A 19,316-nucleotide genomic window follows, 5' to 3' on the forward strand; every position below is an offset into this window, starting at 1 on the left:
CCATCTTTCTTCTTGACAAACAAAACAGGAGCTCCCCACGGTGATGTGCTTGGTCGAATGAAACCACGCTCTAAAAGTTCTTGTAATTGGCTTTGCAGTTCTTTCATCTCGCTGGGTGCGAGTCTGTAAGGAGCACGAGCTATTGGTGCAGCTCCTGGTACAAGATCTATTTGAAATTCAACGGATCGATGTGGGGGTAATCCCGGTAATTCTTTCGGAAATACATCGAGAAATTCTTTTGCAATGGGAACATCATTGATGCTCTTTTCTTCAGTTTGTACTTTCTCGACGTGTGCTAGAACAGCATAGCAACCTTTTCTTATTAGTTTTTGTGCCTTCAAATTACTAATAAGATGTAGCTTCGTGTTGCCCTTTTCTCCGTACACCATTAAGGGTTTTCCTTTTTCTCGTATAATGCGAATTGCATTTTTGTAACAAACGATCTCTGATTTCACTTCTTTCAACCAGTCCATACCGATTATCACATCAAAACTCCCTAACTCTACTGGTATCAAATCAATCTTAAATGTTTCGCTAACCAGTTTAATTTCTCGATTCCGACATATATTATCTGCTGAAATTAATTTACCATTTGCTAATTCGAGTAAAAATTTACTATCCAAAGGCGTCAATGGACAACTTAATTTAGCACAAAAATCTCTACTCATATAGCTTCTATCCGCACCCGAATCAAATAAAACGTAAGCAGATTTATTGTCAATAAGAAACGTACCCGTAACAAGCTCCGGGTCTTCCTGTGCCTCTGCAGCATTAATATTGAAAACTCTTCTGTGGCCTTGTCCATTCGTGTTCTCCTGGTTCGGGCAATTTCTAATAATGTGGCCCGGTTTTCCACATTTATAACAAACTACATTGGCATAACTTGCTCCGACACTACTTGCTCCGCCATTACTCGTTCTGACACCATTTGTTCCTTTCGTTCTATTAACCCCTGGTCCGTAGACCTCACACTTTGCCACGCTATGACCATTTCTTTTACACTTGTTGTAAAATTTGGTGCAGAACCCCGAGTGATACTTTTCACACCTTTGGCATAGCTGCTTCTGATTGTTGTTGTTGTTGCGGTTATTATTGTTGTTGGGATGATTGTTGTAGTTGCTGTTGTTGTTGTTGTTGTTGTTGGGCCATTTGTTGTAGTTGCGATTGATGTTGCGATTGTTGGGATAATTGTTGCGATTATTGTTGTAATTGCTGTTGTTGTTGTATTGGTGATTCTTATCACCGTTTTCCTCCCACTTTCTTTTGACTTGCTTCACATTGGCCTCTTCAGCAGTCTGTTCTTTAATTCTTTCTTCAATCTGGTTCACTAGTTTGTGAGCCATTCTACATGCCTGTTGTATGGAGGCGGGCTCGTGTGAACTTATATCTTCTTGGATTCTTTCCGGTAATCCTTTCACAAACGCGTCGATTTTCTCTTCCTCATCTTCGAATGTTCCCGGACACAATAGGCACAATTCTATGAATCGTCTTTCGTACGTGGTAATATCAAATCCTTGGGTTCGTAACCCTCTAAGTTCTGTCTTGAGCTTATTGACCTCGGTTCTGGGACGGTACTTCTCGTTCATCAAGTGCTTGAATGTTGACCACGGTAGTGCGTACGCATCATCTTGTCCCACTTGCTCTAGATAGGTATTCCACCATGTTAACGCAGAACCTGTGAAGGTATGCGTAGCGTACTTCACTTTTTCCTCTTCAGTACACTTACTTATGGCAAACACCGATTCGACCTTCTCGGTCCACCGTTTCAATCCAATCGGTCCTTCGGTTCCATTAAATTCCAAAGGTTTACAGGCAGTGAATTCTTTGTAGGTGCATCCTACACGATTTCCTGTACTGCTAGATCCAAGGTTATTGTTGGTATGTAGCGCAGCCTGTACTGCGGCTATGTTTGAAGCTAGAAAAGTACGGAATTCCTCTTCATTCATATTCACGGTGTGTCGAGTAGTCGGTGCCATTTCCTTCAAAATAGTCAAATGGAACAAGTTAATCATACAGAATATTAAGAGTAGTTAATAGTATTTCGTAGCATAATATGAACTCATTTATAAAAGCTTTTTCTTCATATTAGCGTTTTATAAGTTTAAATTCGGGTAGTACCTACCCGTTAAGTTCATACTTAGTAGCTAATATACAATTCAACTACTACAATTCTATATGAAAAACTGATTATAATAATATTTCGCGTTCAAACTTTTACACAATATTTTACAAACTTACAATACCGCTTATTTTACATATAGCATGAAATATAGCACACAATAAATTTGATACAAGATGGTTGTGAAGATAATTCTAGCTAGTACACAAGTCGTTCAACAAAGGCAATAAAGACACGTAATTCATACGTCCAGAAAAAAGTCATGCATTCTGGTTTTACTAGGATTACTTCCCATCCTTGGTCTTGTGGAACATAACCGTTATGGCCATTGATATTTTGTTTAAGTTATGTGCAAAACAGGAACAAAAACAGTAAAAATGAAGAAAGTTAGATGAAGCCGCCGGCCTGTGGGTATTAAAGCCGCCGGCTTCCCTGAATATATTCAGAATGTTCCAGACTTGATCGTATAATGTGATGAACTTGAAGCCAAAGAAAAAATAGAGTAAAGCCGCTGGCTTCACCCTGAAGCCGCCGGCTTTAGTAACACGGTTTCTCGACTTGTCGACCAAGTTCACGTAAAAATGGAAACAAAATCAAAAAGATTACTGGATCCAAGAAGCCGCCGGCATGCTACCAAAGCCACCGGCTTAATTATGACGGTTACACGTTTTGTGCTTGTGGATCAAGTTTAACTTGAAGAAGAATTCACCGACTCAAGGAAGACGCTGGCTTCACACTGAAGCCGCCGGCTTGGCAACCGTTTTGAATCAGTATAAATAAAGGCCTTAGGTTAGAGTTTTTTATCATCAGATTAGTTTTACTCTGCATTCAGAGCAAAAACACGAATTAGTTAGGGTTTTATTTATTTTCAACATTCAAGTTCATTAATCAATCATTTGTTTTTCAATCTCTTCTATGTCAGTATGATCTTTTATCTTAATTCTTATCTTTTATTTGTTTTTTACTTTAGTTATGGGCTAACAGCCTTACATATGCTTGAATCATGTAACACTTTGTGATCAATTGCCTAAATAATTAAACTGTATGGAGGAAAACAGAAACCCGGATTTGGGACATGAAGCTGTCGGCTTCATGAACCAAAGCCGCCAGCTTTATTTGATTATTTTAGTATTCGTATGTTATTTATACTCAGCTCAAATTAAAAAGTATTCGGCGGAATTATTCAACAAATCCAACGAAGCCGCCGACTTCGTTGACAAAGCCGCCGGCTTTATGTAATAAAAACAGAAACTGTATTTTGACAGAATCTCTGGAATTCCTGTTATGTTTTATGTCTGATTAAAGCACCACCGTTAGATTAATCTGATTTACATTAATCAATTATTATTATTATTAGGTTTTAACTAGAACATCAGTAGGTTTAAAACTTGATAAACTCAAACATAATCGGATTAATTTAGTTGTGAGAATTATAGGGACGAGGGTTACGTAATGTCCAACAGTCCCGTAACAATCTAAAAACCTCATTTCTTACCCCAATTACCGACTCTGTCACTTGTGGGAACGTTTTGTTTAATAGTTGTAGCCCGATGTTCTTGTTCTCACTTTGGTTAGAAGCGAACATTACTAATCCGTAAGCATAACATGCTTCTTTATGTTGCATGTTAGCCGCTTTTTTCTAAATCACGAAGTCCAATATTCGGATATATTGAGTCAAAATAATTTCTTAACCCATTGCGTAAAATAGCATTTGGGTTCCCCGCAATATATGCGTCAAAGTAAACACATCGTAACTTATGGATTTCCCAATGTGATATCCCCCATCTTTCGAACGAAAGCGTTTTATAAACCAAGGCATTCTTGGAACGTTCTTCGAATGTCTTACAAACTGATCTCGCCTTAAATAGTTGTGCCAAAGAATTCTGACCGGCTCTAGACAAGATTTCATCAATCATGTCTCCGGGTAGGTCTCTTAAAATATTGAGTTGTCTATCCATTTTGTATTTTTATACTGTAAAATAGACAAGAGTTAGATTCATAAAAAAAATACTTATTAATACAAGCAATTTTTACATATATCATAAAGTATAAGCACACTATATTACATATATTACACCACACGAATACAACTATCTTATTCCGACTCGCTTGTTTCTTCTTCTTCGGTTTTGGTTCGTTTTGCCAAGTTTCTAGGGATATATGATGTTCCCCTAATACGAGCCGTCGTTTTCCACATTGGTTTAGAAAAACCTGGTGGTTTAGAGGTTCCCGGGTCATTGCTACAACTTAAGGACTTCGGGGGTTGACGATACATATAAAGTTCATCGGGGTTGGAATTAGATTTCTCTATTTTTATGCCCTTTTCCTTATTATTTTCTTTTGCCTTTTTAAATTCAGTTGGGGTAATTTCTATAACATCATCGAAATTCTCGTCGGAATCCGATTCATCAGAGAATTGGTAATCCTCCCAATATTTTACTTCCTTGGTGGAAACACCATTGACCATAATTAACCTTGGTCGGTTGGTTGAGGATTTTCTTTTACTTAACCGTTTTATTATTTCCCCCACCGGTTCTATTTCTTCATCCGGTTCCGATTCTTCTTCCGGTTCCGATTCTTCTTCCGGTTCCGACTCTTCTTCCGGTTCCTCTTCGGGAACTTGTGAATCAGTCCACGAATCATTTCAATTTACATTTGACTCTTCATTATTATTAGGTGAGTCAATGGGACTTGTTCTAGAGGTAGACATCTATCACATAATATCAAACACGTTAAGAGATTAATATATCACATAATATTCACATGTTAAAAATATATAGTTTCCAACAAAATTTGTTAAGCAATCATTTTTCAAGTAAACACGGTCGAAGTCCAGACTCACTAATGCATACTAACAAACTCGATAAGACACACTAATGCAAAATTCTGGTTCTCTAAGACCAACGCTCGGATACCAACTGAAATGTCCCGTTCTTATTGATTAAAAACGTTCCATATTAATTGATTTCGTTGCGAGGTTTTGACCTCTATATGAGACGTTTTTCAAAGACTGCATTCATTTTAAAACAAACCATAACCTTTATTTCATCAATAAAGGTTTAAAAAGCTTTACGTAGATTATCAAATAATGATAATCTAAAATATCCTGTTTACACACGACCATTACATATTGGTTTACAATACAAATATGTTACAACAAAATAAGTTTCTTGAATGCAGTTTTTACACAATATCATACAAGCATGGACTCCAAATATCGTCCTTATTTAAGTATGCGACAGCGGAAGCTCTTAATAATCACCTGAGAATAAACATGCTTAAAACGTCAACAAAAATGTTGGTGAGTTATAGGTTTAACCTATATATATCAAATCATAATAATAGATCACAAGATTTCATATTTCAATACACATCCCATACATAGAGATAAAAATCATTCATATGGTGAACACCTGGTAACCGACATTAACAAGATGCATATATAAGAATATCCCCATCATTCCGGGACACCCTTTGGATATGATATAAATTTCGAAGTACTAAAGCATCCGGTACTTTGGATGGGGTTTGTTAGGCCCAATAGATCTATCTTTAGGATTCGCGTCAATTAGGGTGTCTGTTCCCTAATTCTTAGATTACCAGACTTAATAAAAAGGGGCATATTTGATTTCGATAATTCAACCATAGAATGTAGTTTCACGTACTTGTGTCTATTTTGTAAATCATTTATAAAACCTGCATGTATTCTCATCCCAAAAATATTAGATTTTAAAAGTGGGACTATAACTCACTTTCACAGATTTTTACTTCGTCGGGAAGTAAGACTTGGCCACTGGTTGATTCACGAACCTATAACAATATATACATATATATCAAAGTATGTTCAAAATATATTTACAACACTTTTAATATATTTTGATGTTTTAAGTTTATTAAGTCAGCTGTCCTCGTTAGTAACCTACAACTAGTTGTCCACAGTTAGATGTACAGAAATAAATCGATAAATATTATATTGAATCAATCCACGACCCAGTGTATACGTATCTCAGTATTGATCACAACTCAAACTATATATATTTTGGAATCAACCTCAACCATGTATAGCTAACTCCAACATTCACATATAGAGTGTCTATGGTTGTTCCGAAATATATATAGATGTGTCGACATGATAGGTCGAAACATCGTATACGTGTCTATGGTATCTCAAGATTACATAATATACAATACAAGTTGATTAAGTTATGGTTGGAATAGATTTGTTACCAATTTTCACGTAGCTAAAATGAGAAAAATTATCCAATCTTGTTTTACCCATAACTTCTTCATTTTAAATCCGTTTTGAGTGAATCAAATTGCTATGGTTTCATATTGAACTCTATTTTATGAATCTAAACAGAAAAAGTATAGGTTTATAGTCGGAAAAATAAGTTACAAGTCGTTTTTGTAAAGGTAGTCATTTCAGTCGAAAGAACGACGTCTAGATGACCATTTTAGAAAACATACTTCCACTTTGAGTTTAACCATAATTTTTGGATATAGTTTCATGTTCATAATAAAAATCATTTTCTCAGAATAACAACTTTTAAATCAAAGTTTATCATAGTTTTTAATTAACTAACCCAAAACAGCCAGCGGTGTTACTACGACGGCGTAAATCCGGTTTTACGGTGTTTTTCGTGTTTCCAGGTTTTAAATCATTAAGTTAGCATATCATATAGATATAGAACATGTGTTTAGTTGATTTTAAAAGTCAAGTTAGAAGGATTAACTTTTGTTTGCGAACAAGTTTAGAATTAACTAAACTATGTTCTAGTGATTACAAGTTTAAACCTTCGAATAAGATAGCTTTATATGTATGAATCGAATGATGTTATGAACATCATTACTACCTTAAGTTCCTTGGATAAACCTACTGGAAAAGAGAAAAATGGATCTAGCTTCAACGGATCCTTGGATGGCTCGAAGTTCTTGAAGCAGAATCATGACACGAAAACAAGTTCAAGTAAGATCATCACTTGAAATAAGATTGTTATAGTTATAGAAATTGAACCAAAGTTTGAATATGATTATTACCTTGTATTAGAATGATAACCTACTGTAAGAAACAAAGATTTCTTGAGGTTGGATGATCACCTTACAAGATTGGAAGTGAGCTAGCAAACTTGAAAATATTCTTGATTTTATGTAACTAGAACTTGTAGAATATATGAAGAACACTTAGAACTTGAAGATAGAACTTGAGAGAGATCAATTAGATGAAGAAAATTGAAGAATGAAAGTGTTTGTAGGTGTTTTTGGTCGTTGGTGTATGGATTAGATATAAAGGATATGTAATTTTGTTTTCATGTAAATAAGTCATGAATGATTACTCATATTTTTGTAATTTTATGAGATATTTCATGCTAGTTGCCAAATGATGGTTCCCACATGTGTTAGGTGACTCACATGGGCTGCTAAGAGCTGATCATTGGAGTGTATATACCAATAGTACATACATCTAAAAGCTGTGTATTGTACGAGTACGAATACGGGTGCATACGAGTAGAATTGTTGATGAAACTGAACGAGGATGTAATTGTAAGCATTTTTGTTAAGTAGAAGTATTTTGATAAGTGTATTGAAGTCTTTCAAAAGTGTATAAATACATATTAAAACACTACACGTGTATACATTTTAACTGAGTCGTTAAGTCATCGTTAGTCGTTACATGTAAGTGTTGTTTTGAAACCTTTAGGTTAACGATCTTGTTAAATGTTGTTAACCCAATGTTTATAATATCAAATGAGATTTTAAATTATTATATTATCATGATATTATCATGTATGAATATCTCTTAATATGATATATATATACATTAAATGTCTTTACAACGATAATCGTTACATATATGTCTCGTTTAAAAATCATTAAGTTAGTAGTCTTATTTTTACATATGTAGTTCATTGTTAATATACTTAATGATATGTTTACTTATCATGGTATCATGTTAACTATATATATATCCATATATATGTCATCATATATTTTTTACACGTTTTAACGTTCGTGAATCACCGGTCAACTTGGGTTGTCAATTGTCTATATGAAACATATTTCAATTAATCAAGTCTTAACAAGTTTGATTGCTTAACATGTTGGAAACATTTAATCATGTAAATATCAATCTCAATTAATATATATAAACATGGAAAAGTTCAGGTCACTACACCTGTAGCGGGTGGAATATATGAGCTAGAAACTATAGTGTCAGATGAAGTAGAAGGCCGAGTAGGACCTGCTGCATCCATGTAATCCAAAAATACCAAACTTGCAGGATCAACAGAGGGTGAATTTCCTTTGAACGGAAAAACAGCTTCATCAAATTGTGCATGACGTGTAACATATTCACGACCAGTGTTAATATCTAGGCAACGGAAACCTTTGTATTGGGAGCTATATCTAATAAAAACACAAGAAATGCTGCGAGGAGCAAGTTTATGCAATGAGTAGTCTCTTAAATATGGGAAGACACGGCAACCAAAGGTACGAAAAGTACCATAATGTGGTGTGGATGAAAAGAGAAGCTCATAAGGACTTTTGTTAAGTAAAACCTGTGATGGGAGCCTATTAATAATATAAGCAGCAGAGCTAAAAGCATCAGGCCATAGAGAAGCAGGAGCATGTGAGTGAAACATTATAGCCAATCATGTTTCAGTGATGTGACGGTGTTTGCGCTCAGCTCTACCGTTTTGTTGTGGTGTATAAGGGTACGATATACGATGATGTGTACCATTGTCCGAAAGTAGAGAATTAACTTTGGAATTAATAAATTCTGTACCTCCATCACTTTGAAACACTTTAACCTTGCATTCAAATTGAGTCTGTACAAGATTTAGGAAGGCTGAAGCACGCTGAAAAAATCAGATTTAGCTTTTAGCGGGTAAAACCAAGTGAAACGAGAGAAGTCTTCCACAAATATTACATAATATCTGTACCCATGCGTAGACATAACATGAGCAGGTCTCCACAAGTCACAATGTATCAAGTCTAAGACACGAGAAGAACGCTTTTCATTATTAGGAAAGGATAAGCGTTTACTCTTGGAGAGTTGACATGATGAACAAAGGCCCGGTTTCGTTAATAAGGATGTGACCGATAACCGTCCTAATTTATTTAATAATAAAATAATGTCAAATGAGACATGACCTAGACGACTATGCCATCGTTCAAAAGAGTCACGAAGCTTGATAGAATGTAACTTCGAAAGAAATGCCTTGTGTCCCCGCTTAAGCACATAAAGATTTTGACTACGCCGACCTGTTGCTAAAACTGCTTTTGTGAGACGATTCTGAATAACAAACTCATGCTCATTAAATAATATGTCAACAGGGTTATCAGATGTCAATTTGCTAATAGATAAAAGATTCTTGGTAATATAAGGAACAACAAGAACATCTAGCAATTTAATATCTTTAGAGATGAGGGAAGAGCCGATATGTGATATCGGTATCACGTTACCATTACCAACCATGATTTTTTCATTGCCGGAGTAGGGTGCAGCTGAGTCAAGATGAGATGATGATGGAGTCATGTGTGTGGTAGCCCCTGAATCAATATACCAAACCGGAGAATTAGAGTTCACATGACAATTTGCATGAAAGGCTTGAGCCAAGTTTGCAGCAAAAGGAGATGAGCGAGATGCATAAATATGGAGATCAGGACACGCATAAGCATAGTGCCCGTCATTACGACATAACTGACAGCGAGAAGGTCGTCTACCAAAAGCATAGCCTGTCATGATACTCTGTTACACGGGTAACACACGATAGCAATATTGCGTTAAGGCTTGATAAAAGCAACAAATAAATAATTCAAGCAACCAGATGATTGCTCCTTATGTATGCCAACAAGAGGCACGAATCAATTAATTAACTAATTGCGTTGAGATCAATCAGATAGCAAATAAATAATGATGACGATCGCTCAAACGGAATGAGATATTAAGCTACAGCGATATTGAGAGTGAACAAAATAACAATCAATTAATTAGTGGAATTAATTGCGCTTTGTGTTATTCAATATAAAAGGCCACCGAAATAAAGTCCTCACACTTTGTGTGTTGTTGAAAAACAGAAGCAAATATTAAATTAATATAGTGCGACGGTGGGCTAAAGAAGATAATTTGTTTTCTTTGTTTCATATGCAACGGAGTAAAAACGACAACGGGATATTGTAGCGTTGAGGAAGAAGGTAAATAGGAAAGAAAGGGAGGTGAGTTAGGTTAGGGATCAATTAGGCTGATACCATATAAGAAACTAAATCTCCACACACTTGTGGGATGATGTTATTGATATATTTATATATAATACATATCTTGAAGAAAAAGATAAAAAGTATATGAAAATAATATTTACAGTATAAAATAACTAAATTTGTTCTCCAAGTACGTGATCATTACCATGATCAACTAATTACGTGATCGTGTCTCTAATAGAATTGATTTTTAATGTAGATTTAATCATGGTTTTAGTTTGTATTAGGGAATATGGAATTAGGGATTTTATTTGTTAAATTTAAATTTGAAATTAAATTTTTAATGTTAGTGTATTAAGAAAGGTTGTAAAAGACGCGAGTCGGGGATGCATCGGTCATGCCTAGAAAACGACGCGTCGGACGCAACGGTGACGCAACGGGCGTTAACTAACGTTGACTTTTTAAAATAGTTTTATTAAATATATATTTATATATGATATTATATAGATCAAATCTTTAAATATAAACTATATTTACAATAAACATGAACAATTAACAATTATTAACAATATTACAAAAAAAAAAAAAAAAAAAAAAATTGACCGACATTGACCGACTTTTTCCGAATTAGACCGACTTTTTCCGACTTTGACCGACTTTTTACCTTTGACCGACTTTTTAGCAACGACGCGTTGGTCATGCTTAAAAAACGACGCGTCGGCCGACTCGGCCGACTTTTGCAACACTGGTATTAAGAGATACATGAAGGATAAGGAATGACACATTGGCTGAATTAAGAGTAAAGAAAAAGAAAAAAAAAGTCGCATGTGCTTGGCTCGTGAGTCCGCTTAACAAGAATTATTATTATTATTATTATTATTATTATTATTATTATTATTATTATTATCACTATGCGTTAGAAGCACAGAGTGTTGTTCGGTGTCAATTTTCAGTGTCTTTTGGAGATACTGAAAGTAACTGAGAAAAGAGAAACAAGAGGTGTCGTTCAATGTCCAATCCCGGTGTCTATTTTTCTTTTCCTTAATTTTTTTATTCATTTTTAATTGTAAATATTTTAATTAATATTAATAAATATAAATATAAACAACAGAGTAAAACCGTTGCACTAATTAAAAAAAGAACTACAATACTAAAAATTAAATAAAAAAAGTAAAACAAATTAAACCACACAAGTACGATTGTTTTTAAACACACAAATCAATCCGATGATTGATCGGTTTCACCAACACGTTCAGATTCTGCATTCATCGCGGCCACATGACTCTGCATCTCGCGCATGATCGCCTCCTTTTGTAACGTGATCAACTCTCTATCTTCCTCCTCCATATCAATCGACAACATTGCGATTTGTGATTCAACTTTCCTTGCATGATTGTACGATACTTTTTGTTCGCTAACCGTACTAAATCTTGTTGAACCGCATTCGAATCGACTCACGAGAAGAACTACCGGATGACCCACCTTCTGACCTAACTTTCCTTGACTTACTTGGCTTTTCTTGATAGTACGATGAAGTGTATATTGTATATATAAATTAGAAGAAAATAGTCGTTGAAATTAAAAAAATAATAAAAAAAACGACAAACTCACCGTCGGTTAAGTGACACTTTTTTTTTTGAAAAGCAAACTTTTATTAAATTCCCAAAAATAAGTACACAAGAGGAAGCCAACAAACAAAGGCAACCCCAAATAACAATCACAAAAATGTACAAAACAAGATGCTAAGATGGCATCAAAAGACTAAGGCTAATTACATAAGAAAACTAGAAGGGTTATGAAACCAATTATGCCAATCAAGAACCTTAGTTTTAAAGCGCTTCGCAACCCATTCGTAGCTTATTATTTGTATCTCACTCAACGCATTTGGAGTACTCCAACTTTTATTTTTAAATGTCACTTGATTACGATTCTTCTAAAAAAGATAGCAAGTAATCCAAACCACCGCTTGCCAAATGTGTTTACCTTCAACCGACCCATGTTGCATCGCACCATCTTGGAGAAGATCATCTAGATTCGTAGTCGACGAAGAGCATAATCCCCACCAAGAAAAGACTTTTTTCCACACCTCCTCAACCTTTTTGCATCCAAATAACGAATGATCAACCGACTCGACCTCATCATCGCATAGAGGACAAAGAACCGAATTAAGACCGACCCCTCGTTTATCAAGCTCAAATCGCACCGGAAGCCGTTTTTTCCTTGCTCGCCAAATAAAAACCTCCACTTTTTTCGGAACCAAATTGTTTTTTAAAGTCTTCAATGCGTTTGTACCCGCACGAAGCGTCTTCTCATTTATAAACTTTGTAAGATTGCAAGTAGTGAACCTCTTGATATTATTACATGTCCATTCCCATGAGTCACCCCTTGAAGGGTTCATAGGAATCGATCTCAGCAAGGAGCCAAGAGCCGAAACCTCACCCAGGGATCGACCCGTGGGCGGTCTGATCCAACAGAAAGAAGGGATCGCAGCTGATCCATCCCATTGAATTCGGTCACCAACACTCGCATCCGGGTTAGTTTTCAATCTTGCAAGCCTTTTGAATCTTTCTTTGAGTGTAGTCTCACCAAGCCAAACGTCGTTCCAAAAAGAAATAGAAGAACCATACCAATCACCCGAGCAAATAGATTTCTGAAATTCACTCCCAATGATTCGAGATGATTACCTGTATCAATCACATTTGCCCAAACAGTTTTGTATGACGAAAGAGGGCATCGAAAACCAACATCAAGACCCCCGGAAGGACCATAGATGCTCGAAATGACCCTAACCCATAAGGAGTCGGCCTCGGTTTTAAACCTCCACCACCACTTACCGATTAGGGCCAAGTTTTTTTTTTTAAGAGACCCCAAGTTTAACCCATCCAACCCAAAATCAAGTAAAACATCATCCCATTTAACCCATGAAATAAAAGATTTTTTCCCCGAACCCCCCAAAAAAAGGAACGTCTTACACTCTCAAGTTTTTTGATCACACATGGCGGGGCACGAAAAAGCGAGAAGAAGTACAACGGCAAACTATTCAACACGGATTTCACAAGGGTCAAGCGTCCACCATAAGACATCGAACGTGCTCTCCATTTGGACAATCGTTTCTCAAACTTATTAATCACCGGCATCCAACTTTCAAGTTTATTCATTCTACCTCCAACCGGAATCCCAAGATAGGTGAATGGTAACATTCCGGAGTTACAACGGAAATATCTAGCCATGTTCTCAACAATAGTTTTATCAACACAAACACCATAAAGAGTACTCTTTTGATAGTTTACTTTGAGCCCCGAAGTGAGTTCAAAGCATTTTAGGATCAACATAAGATTACGAAGGTTTGACTTACACCAATCACCAAAGAAAATGGTGTCATCCGCATATTGAAGGTGGGAAATATGAACGTTATTGCCACCAACATCGACACCCCTAAATAAGTTATTTCTAATAGCCATTTTTGAAAGAACATTAAGACCTTCACCCGCAAGAATGAAGAGGAAAGGGGATAGGGGGTCCCCTTGCCTCACCCCACGTTCAAGTTTGAATTCGGATGTCGAAGAACCATTAACAAGAACCGAAACTGTGGCGGTATTTAAACAAGAAAGAATCCACTTAATCCACCTTTTCCCAAAACCCATAATCGACATAATCTCTTCCAAGTATTCCCAATTTAGACAATCAAATGCCTTTTCGAAGTCAACTTTAAAAACAAGACTCTTCCTACGATTATTCTTTAAAAATGAAATAGTTTCGTTCGCAATTAAGGCACCATCCATAATGTTCCCTCCCTTGATAAACCCACTTTGCTCAAAATTAACTAGGTTAGGAATAACTTTTTTGAGACGATTTGAGAGCAACTTCGCAAGGATCTTGTAAAAACTTCCAATTAAACTAATTGGGCGATATTCTTTAAGACAAATCGGATCTGAAACTTTAGGAATTAATGTGATAAATGAAGCATTACATCCCCTAGATATTTCCCCGGATTCCCAAAAACTTTGAATTGCAATCACAAGGTCGTCTTTTATAATACTCCAGAATTTTTTGAAGAACCCAATATTAAACTCGTCCGGTCCGGGTGCTTTCGAACTCCCACAATCATTAATAGCACCCCAAATCTCTTCTTCACAAAACTTGGCCTCTAAACTCTCAGCTTCCTGTTTACTAATTCGATTAAGAGATGTATGATGATTCGTATCAGAAGCAGAATTAGAAACAGACCCGTTAGCAGGGGTGCAGGCCCAGGAGGCCCAGAAGGCCCATTATCTGAGTTGACTGGCGAGTGATAACCAGTTGATAAAATTCGGCATGTTAAAGTTCTTTTCTTTAAAATCATCTCTAAAATACTCCATTATAAATGGTTTCACAACATCCGGATTTTCACACCATGACCCGTTGATATTTAAACCTCTAATATTACATTTAGAATACTTTCTCCGGATGGATGAATGGAAATATTTCGTGTTCTCATCACCCTCTAAAATCCACTTGACCCGAGCTTTTTGACGCAACATGTTTGTGACAGTGTTGTGCCTCACATTCTTTAACACCAACTCCAGAATTTTTTGAAGAACCCAATATTTCCCGGCGGCGGTGTTGAGTGAAAACGGTGGGAATTGGTACGACACCCGGTGCTCTAATATCACCTGTTCTTCAACTACTCGTATTAAGAATCAAAAAACACAAAGCAGGCCGAAATCGGAAATGACGACGGCTGTGATGAACGGCGTGGAGGAGGAGGAGGAGCTAAAGGTGTAACCGTCGCCCAAAAGACGGTGTTAATAACAGGTGTAAGCAGAGGTTTAGGAAAAGCACTAGCCCTAGAAATAGCAAAAAGAGGTCATTTCATAATCGGATGTTCTCCTTCTTCTTCATCATCTTCATCTGAACACCAACACATCTTTCTCAATGTTGACGTCGTTAGTTTTCCGTCTCTTTTACTCATTACTCTTGTTTAATTTATGCAATTTACTCTTATTATATATGCTCTTTTGGTTTTCATAGCTTCAAGAGTTCAGCACCACAGATGTTAATTACTTTGTTCTGCTTATTATCAAGCATTAAAAAATAAAATCACAATCACTTAGAATATGCGATTTGATTTTTTTATTTTTTTTGGTTAGTTAAGAATTTAGTGTATAAGATAGACAATTAACTCTTTGGTTAACATTTTCAAGATGATTATGTTGTTGAATTATATCCAGATATTGTGATTAGGTCTTTACATTAGTTAATTGTTGATGAAAGCCTATAATTTACATGTGTAGTGTTCAAATAGCAGTGTTCAAGAGTTGGCACGAGTTGTAATGGAGAAGAAAGGTGTTCCAGATATCATTGGTAATCATACATTTTTTTTTTTTTTTTTTTTTAACTTTCTTTTTAGTTCTTAGCACTTGTTGTTACATGATTAATCATTTTATCTTTTGTTTAGTGGAGTAATATACATTTTGTAAATGATGTAATATACACGTGCTGAAGCTCATACAAACAGAAATTTGACCTTGAGCACAAGAATTAAGGCCTCAAACTATTTAAATTAAATTACAATTACAATCACTAAGGTTAAAAGGTGCTATGATCAATTGAGAAAGTAGAGTTTGTTAAAAGAAGTTGGTGTTAGTGTTGTGCCTCACATTCTTTATCTCACCTAGATTTTCATGTATGTTTTAGACCCATTTTTCGCTTTACAGTTTAGACACCAGTGTTAAACACAAAACAATTCATATCGATTTGTAATACTTAAGGAACACGATGACGTTACACGGAGTGAATAAATGATTTCTTTATATTAGTTTTTGAATCTAGTTTATAATAATGTTCCTCTCAATAAGTGTGGACTTTATAATTTGATGTTTGGTTATGGTTCTATAATTGCATGTAATGTTATGTAATGTGATTCGGACTGTAAATCATTCATTTTAGGAGATGTACGTTATTCAGTTAACTTATATTATCTTTAAGAGGAAATGTGCTTATGGAAGCAGCATGTATGTGCAGTAAATAATGCAGGTACCATAAACAAAAACAACAGACTATGGGAAGTTCCAGAGGAGGAATTAAATGCTGTCATAGATACTAATCTCAAGGTTCAAGTGGCATTAGAATCTCATGGTTATCGAAAACGTAAGCGGGTTCGTAATTCGGGCCCAGGTTCTTTTGAGAGTGGTGGGATCTTAGGGAGTGGTTTTAAGGGGAATGGTGTTAGGGAGACGGGCTTTAATCCGGGTAGTATAGGTTTTGAAATTGGACAGTCGAGTAACACAAGGGACGAGGTGACAACGGGTCGAGTGGAATGGATCGTGGCAGGTTTGGGAAGGCTAACGGGCATGATGACGGGCTTGGATGTGGGTCCGGGTTGGGTACTGTTTCTGGGAATGTGAATGGGCCTGGAGATGGGCTTGGGCTGAGACATGAGGCGGCTAATGGCGTAGACAAAGGAGGAGGGTCGGGTGAAAAGTTTAGTTTCTTTGAAGAGGCTGTGAAGGATTTGGAAGGTTTGGTTCGGGTGGAAGGAAAGTTGATCGGGTCGAAGACGCTTCCAAAGGTTAATGAGAAAACAAAGACGCGGTCAAGGAAAGGTAAAGGGGTGGTCGTTTGTAGATCCAAGTTTGATGGTTAATATGTTTTGTTTGTTGATTCGTTTATTTTTCTGTCTCCTTTTGTTATTTGGTTAGTTTGTGTTTTCGTTGAGGTTTTGTAGTTTGGTTGGCCGCGTTGCCTTTGTTTGTATTCTTGTTTTGAGGCTTCATTTTTTTTATGAAGCTTCATGGTTATATAAAAGTTTCGGTTTTTTTGCCAAAAAAAAAGAAAAAAAGAAAAAAAAAGGGACTTGCAAATGTTTTACGTCACTTTATTCCCCTTATGATCGAGAAAAAACAAGGCATTATTGTCAATATGTCGTCCGGATGGGGAAGGTCTGCAGCTGCACAGGTAAAAAAATAAAATTTTTTAACAATTTACGTTTGTATTTTTTCATGCCTTTCATATCACCTATGAACTCATGCTTATTATTAAGATGGTTTGTAAAATGGTGACAGGTGGCCCCTTATTGTGCTTCGAAATGGGCAGTCGAAGGGTTGACCAAGTCAGTGGCAAAGGAGTTGCCCGCTGGAATGGCAATTATTGCACTTAATCCCGGGGTCATAAATACCGACATGCTTCAATCATGTTTTGGCAGTTCATCTAGTTTGTACCAGGCACCTGACTCATGGTACATATATTTGACTTACTTTGACTGTATGTAAACTTTTGCGAAGCATTTTGTTTTGGTCATTTAAAATAGGACGGACATATATAAATTTTTTTGTTCAGCTGCTTATTACATTGTACACTTATTCAATATGTGTACATTTAAAACTAGTAATTTCAATACTATGCAAGTAAGAGTGTGCTTAGTAAAAGGTTTTATATCTGTGCTGTATTGAGTTGGCGGGTAAAGTATTTTCTTGATTATTCATGTGATTACTTGTTCGCTTAATTCGTTTATCTAAATCTGTACCTTCTGTCTACAGGGCTCCTAAGGCAGCTGATATGATACTAAATCTAACTATGGCTGATAATGGTGCATCTATTTCGGTATTATTATTTGAGCTGTGCTATCTATCACGCCAAGTTATTACTTTACTAGAGTTCAAATACGAGCTTCGTAGTTTAGCTCACTAAAATGTATGGATCTTGTTACATCCCTAGCCTAACTAACATGTATTAAGTTGTATTTTAGTTGGGGAATGAAGTAATAATACACTAAAACTAGAAGAGTAAAAGTGCTATGGATTCTGTTTGTAAGGGTTGAGTATGGATTTTGTTACATCCTTGCCTAACTTAAATGTATCAAGTTATCATTATTGGGGAATGAGGCAATAATACATAATACACTAATAAAGTGCTATCTTCTACTAACATCTATGCTACCAAACACGTTGATAGTTTATTTCAGTGATAGTTTGTATTATAAAACAAAACAACTACAAAGACGGTAATTCTCGTGTCATACGTAATAAACAAAGCGTACCAACTCTACAAAAACTTACTACCAAAATATTATGTAACCAGATGAGTGAACAAGAACACCTCCCCTACCAACAAATGCCTCAACCAATTTCATATCTTTTACCACTAATTATATCTAAGGCTCTGTTCCAGAGTTACTATTATTCTATTAAGAATTAAGAAAATAGAAAGAAATTAAAAAAATTTGTGTTTTCGAGTTTTAATTAGGAGAGAGAAAATGAATTAGAATGATTATTTTATTTTTTATTTTTAAACAGAGATATTGGAATCATTGACGGAAACACCAAAGGAGTTCCCACTAACAATCAATTGTAGTTGCAGTCGATTTGTGGATTAGGAACGATGCATGTACGACGCTTGGACAACCAATTCCCATCTTACGTATACAGCGACGAACATGACACCCAAACCTCGATCCAAAAACCACAAAATTAAAACTACAAAAGACGGTAATTCTCGTGTCATATCTAGAAGACAAAGCGTACCAACTCTACAAAAGCTTAATACATAAGTATTATGTAACCAGGTCAGTGAACAAGAACACCAACCCCTGCTAACAAATGTCTCAACCAATTTCGTTTATTTTATCAGTAATTAGATATGAGAAACTCAGACTGTGATGCTTTCAAAGGACTGCATAACCAACTGCTAAGTAAATTGCATTATTAAATTCTTAGGTGAGACTTAAACTCGAGACTTCACAGACACCTAGAAGGACGACGATAACCACCCAGCTAAATGGAAATGATTGAATTTAAATAATTACAGTATTATTTTCCTTCAATAATCCTTTCAGAAAAGATTTACTTCCTTCCCTTTAATTCTTTTCGCTTCATCTCTTTTCTTTCATCCTTTTTCTTCTATATCTTACCTTTAGAATTGATTTTAATTGTTGTTGTATTGAATTAGGGTAAAATAGTCTACTCATATTAAATGGTGTGTACATATCTTAATATCGCGTGGAATCATCACCTCCTTTTAAATG

The 19,316-nt window shown here is 35.8% G+C and overlaps 1 protein-coding gene across 1 annotated transcript; it reads left to right on the plus strand.

Moving 5' to 3' along the window:
- Window positions 1–14,678: 14,678 nt before the first annotated feature.
- Window positions 14,679–18,103, plus strand: LOC139887837 (NADPH-dependent pterin aldehyde reductase-like). Its single transcript, XM_071870889.1, has 7 exons — window positions 14,679–14,715; window positions 14,993–15,240; window positions 15,589–15,658; window positions 16,319–16,407; window positions 17,147–17,251; window positions 17,359–17,531; window positions 17,833–18,103. Exons 1-7 carry the CDS (start codon window positions 14,679–14,681, stop codon window positions 17,981–17,983), a joined length of 873 nt encoding a protein of 290 aa, XP_071726990.1. The 3' UTR covers window positions 17,984–18,103.
- The last annotated feature ends 1,213 nt before the right edge of the window (window positions 18,104–19,316 follow it).

Source organism: Rutidosis leptorrhynchoides, chromosome 2 (assembly GCF_046630445.1).
Source record: "Rutidosis leptorrhynchoides isolate AG116_Rl617_1_P2 chromosome 2, CSIRO_AGI_Rlap_v1, whole genome shotgun sequence".
Classification (NCBI taxonomy): Eukaryota; Viridiplantae; Streptophyta; class Magnoliopsida; order Asterales; family Asteraceae; genus Rutidosis; species Rutidosis leptorrhynchoides.

Coding starts and splice junctions, on each gene's coding strand:
- LOC139887837 (XM_071870889.1), top strand. CDS start 14,679: ATGGTTTCACAACATCCGGATTTTCACACCATGACCC. Junction 16,408..17,146: donor TCATAGATACTAATCTCAAG/GTTCAAGTGGCA, acceptor AGAAAAAAAAAG/GGACTTGCAAATGTTTTACG. Junction 17,532..17,832: donor TACCAGGCACCTGACTCATG/GTACATATATTT, acceptor TTCTGTCTACAG/GGCTCCTAAGGCAGCTGATA.